The sequence below is a fragment of the Aplysia californica genome, unplaced genomic scaffold (assembly GCF_000002075.1).
Source record: "Aplysia californica isolate F4 #8 unplaced genomic scaffold, AplCal3.0 scaffold00172, whole genome shotgun sequence".
Taxonomy (NCBI): domain Eukaryota; kingdom Metazoa; phylum Mollusca; class Gastropoda; order Aplysiida; family Aplysiidae; genus Aplysia; species Aplysia californica.
This window is the reverse complement of record NW_004797442.1, coordinates 542,226-545,615: the sequence shown is the minus strand read 5'-3', so window position 1 is coordinate 545,615 and position 3,390 is coordinate 542,226. Positions and strand designations below refer to the sequence as shown.

General features: G+C 41.9%; 1 protein-coding gene across 1 annotated transcript in view; it reads right to left on the bottom strand.

Annotated features, from left to right (window-relative positions):
- Positions 1 to 3,390, bottom strand: part of LOC101859853 (slit homolog 2 protein) — a gene marked incomplete in the record, with an annotated part of 216,372 nt that overhangs the window by 25,921 nt on the left and 187,061 nt on the right. Inside the window, 1 exon segment of the mRNA XM_013082399.2 lies at positions 132 to 282. Within this exon segment, the coding sequence (XP_012937853.1) occupies positions 132 to 282 (151 nt within the window).

Below are 3,390 nucleotides of genomic sequence, written 5' to 3'. Positions count from 1 at the left end.
CCCCCCCCCCACACACACACAGAAGCACACACATCTGTACACAGAAGCACAGATATACGAACACAAACACGTGCACACACAAACGCACGTACGTACAGACGTGTACGCACAGAAAGAAACATTTTACTCACAGTTCTGTGGTATACATGGGCAGCTCTGCAGGAATGTCTTCTAGACCCCTCTGGAAGCAGTCTACACTGGTGCCGGTGCACACACAGTCAGTCGGGCACTCCCTGTCAATCATGCAGTTTCCTGCGTTTTTGGTGCGGAATTCTTCAGAGCCTGAAAAAAAAATCCACAGAAACGGATGAGCTAAATTAAAATATGAGCAGATTAAGCAACCAATCACCGTCAGCCAATCAAGAATTCAACAAATCATTCACTCAATAAATAAGTATAGATTAATCCCACCCTCTCCCCACTTTATCCACCTTTTATAAAACTTCTTTTTGGATAGAATATTAAAAGAATACAAATCAATCAAAGTACGTTTTACATGCAAAGGAAACAACATATCAACAGAACGTATTTAGATTGTGATAACACACCATTGCTAGTCGCAGTAGTGTGGGTCTTGCTCTGGATCGAGCCTTGGTGACAATCCATATTACTAACTACTATGTTACTAGACAATACTTGGAATGGTCGTGCGTGCCCGAGTTTTGTCGTCACTCGAGCACTTTACAGAAGGGATACAGTCTCTCTTCACGTTGTCGGACACACACCAACAAACAATTAAAAAGAATACAATAGTGATGAGACTATTTGAAATGCTACACAGCGGAATAACATCGACAGAAGACTATCAAAGGATCATTAGATCCATATTAAACAGCGACCCTGTCATGCTAAACACGGACAAGTAGCAACATTTGCGAACTGTGAATGAAAACAAAGAACGTAGCTAAAATTTTTTTTTCCTTTAATGTTAGTCGTCCGCTTGAACGAACAACAAGGAATACGTAAGTTAATGAACTTCGGTGTCGGGTGCGGTGAATTTTAAGAAATGACATAAAATAAAGATCAAAAGGCACACGGGAGTTGCTTTATTATACCATTTCCTCAAAGTGCTCTACATCTCACGACTACGCCAGTCATAGCTGACTTTGAATACAAGTGACTTAAGCTCGGCACACACCGTTCCGAAAATTTCTCACGGTATTTCTCACAGAAAAAAAAGTTGGAAACAAATCCGTATCTCATTTGAGAAGAATTACGTCAGAATCTAGATTTCAACGCCGAACAAAAGTCTTGAGAGGACAATGATCCCTTGGCTAGGTTCGAACATCCAGCGGTTATGTTCTCGAACCGTGATATCTTCAAAAGCACACTTTCGTCTGCGGTACAATGGCTAGGCTTTTCGTCATTCACAAAGAAGATGTGAGCTCGGTTCCCTTGCTATGCTTAAGTTATTTATTTCGTATATAATGTCTTTCTGGTAAGACGTATCCCCCACAGCAAGGGCTGGCTCTAACATGTATTGGCAAAGCCGCCTGTCGCTTTAAAAGATCTAGACTGCGTCAATGCAGACTTTCAACATTGACATCCTAACGTGTCGGTGTAAAGCTAAGTTTCCGCTTTTAAAGTCCAATGATTGTGATTCTTTGCGATGCTATGATAAGAAAACGATGTAACGTCTTTTCTTTCATGTTCCAACATTAAGCAAAACTCTCGACCAAACAGTCACACCCTACAAAGAATGTAGAATCCCCATAACAAAACCTAGCTTTTTATTTTTTACAAGCAAGCCAATCCTTACTACATTCCTCTCAGTCTTTTTTGGGGGTATTTCTCTTCTTTGACTTAAGTCTTCGCCACTATAAACGTTACGTTCTTCTTATACGACCAGATTCGCTCAACTTGTCAAGAATTATCAGAAAGACATCAAATCGGACCGAATCTTTTCTCACGCCTGGGGCTATCACACAGCTCGCTAACTTCACAATTTCAGTTTAAAAACTTGTGATGGCGACGGAAACAACTGAAACCCTAAGAGATTACAAATGGGGATTTCAGCATGAATGTTTCTTCCTTTCTGTCCCAATTCCTCTTCCCTTTCCAGGCTCTTTTTTTTCTTTTCATAAAAAAAAGTCTCACCAGTCGCTTTCTGTTTCTTTCCCATACTTCTACAATCACGCAACGTCTTGTTTGAATCACAGAGAGCATGAACAAAACATTATGGGTACACATGTACATGGTCTGTTTGAGCGTGTATGTGTGTGTGTGTGTGTGTGTGTGTGTGTGTGTGTGTGTGTGTGTGTGTGTGTGTGTGTGTATGGAGGGTGTGGGGAGGGATTTCGGTTGGGCGATTAAGCTAGTACGTGGAGTAATTAGCCAAGCAGAAGCCTAATTATCCTATCCAAGCTGCATCTTAACGAAGGACACGTAACCGCTGTAATTCAAGCTTTGGGAAATTCCTCTGACAATTCCACCCTGGGAACATGCAAACGACCTGATTATGACCCTCAAGCAATAACGGTGTATGGGGAAACCGACAGAGGGACATTGTACGTAAATCTAGTTATCCACTTCCTCCAGGGTACACGCGCAAGAAATAGTTCCATAAAGCTGCCCTTGTGGTGGCTCTTAGCCAGCAATATCCTGCGTTTGCTTCTTATCTGTCTCACGAAGACGATGCTTAGAGTCATGAATAGAATAATCCCCCAAAAGACCGTCTTTCTGTGTTTCTAGTTACTGAAAATATACAAGAATGAGCTTTCAGGAAACCGAAGGGGCATATTGATGCTATGTTTTTCGCGACGGTGAGCCAAGAGTTTGAAGAGATAACGGGCAGGCAGCGCGATTTCTTTTTTTTTCTCCAGAAATGTTGTCTTCGTACTTAATGACTCAACCATGCTCGTGTCACTGCTCTCTTCGGCTGCTATCGTACATGGTAAGACAACTGTGCCCATGATTGTGATAGGAAAGCCCAAAAAGACAGTTATCATTAACAATTTTGCGGAGGGAGAGGAGGGGTGTGGTTGTTAGCTTTCAAGGCTTTTGATCGTTTTGGTTAAGACATTTCGGAGCTGGATATTTAATTCGGGTGGGTTTTTTTGTTCAAATGACTTGACAGTGTTTAAAAGGCTGTCAGATCCATACAATAAAATATAACTGAAGGCCATTTTTGGAAGTAGAACATTTGTTCTGCTGCCTATGGTGACGCAGTGGGGCACAGACTCCATCTGCCTGGCTAACGTTTGCACTTCGAATCTGAATGGGGTCAAATTTTCCCCTACATCTAGAGAGCATTTTCTCTCGTGATTCCAAGTAGGGAATCAAGTGCTTCGCCAGTCAAAGAAAAATGCCTTTTGTATAGATGGATGGATGCATGGAAGAGGCAGAATGGTGTGTGTGTGTGTGTGTGTGTGTGTGTGTGTGTGTGTGTGT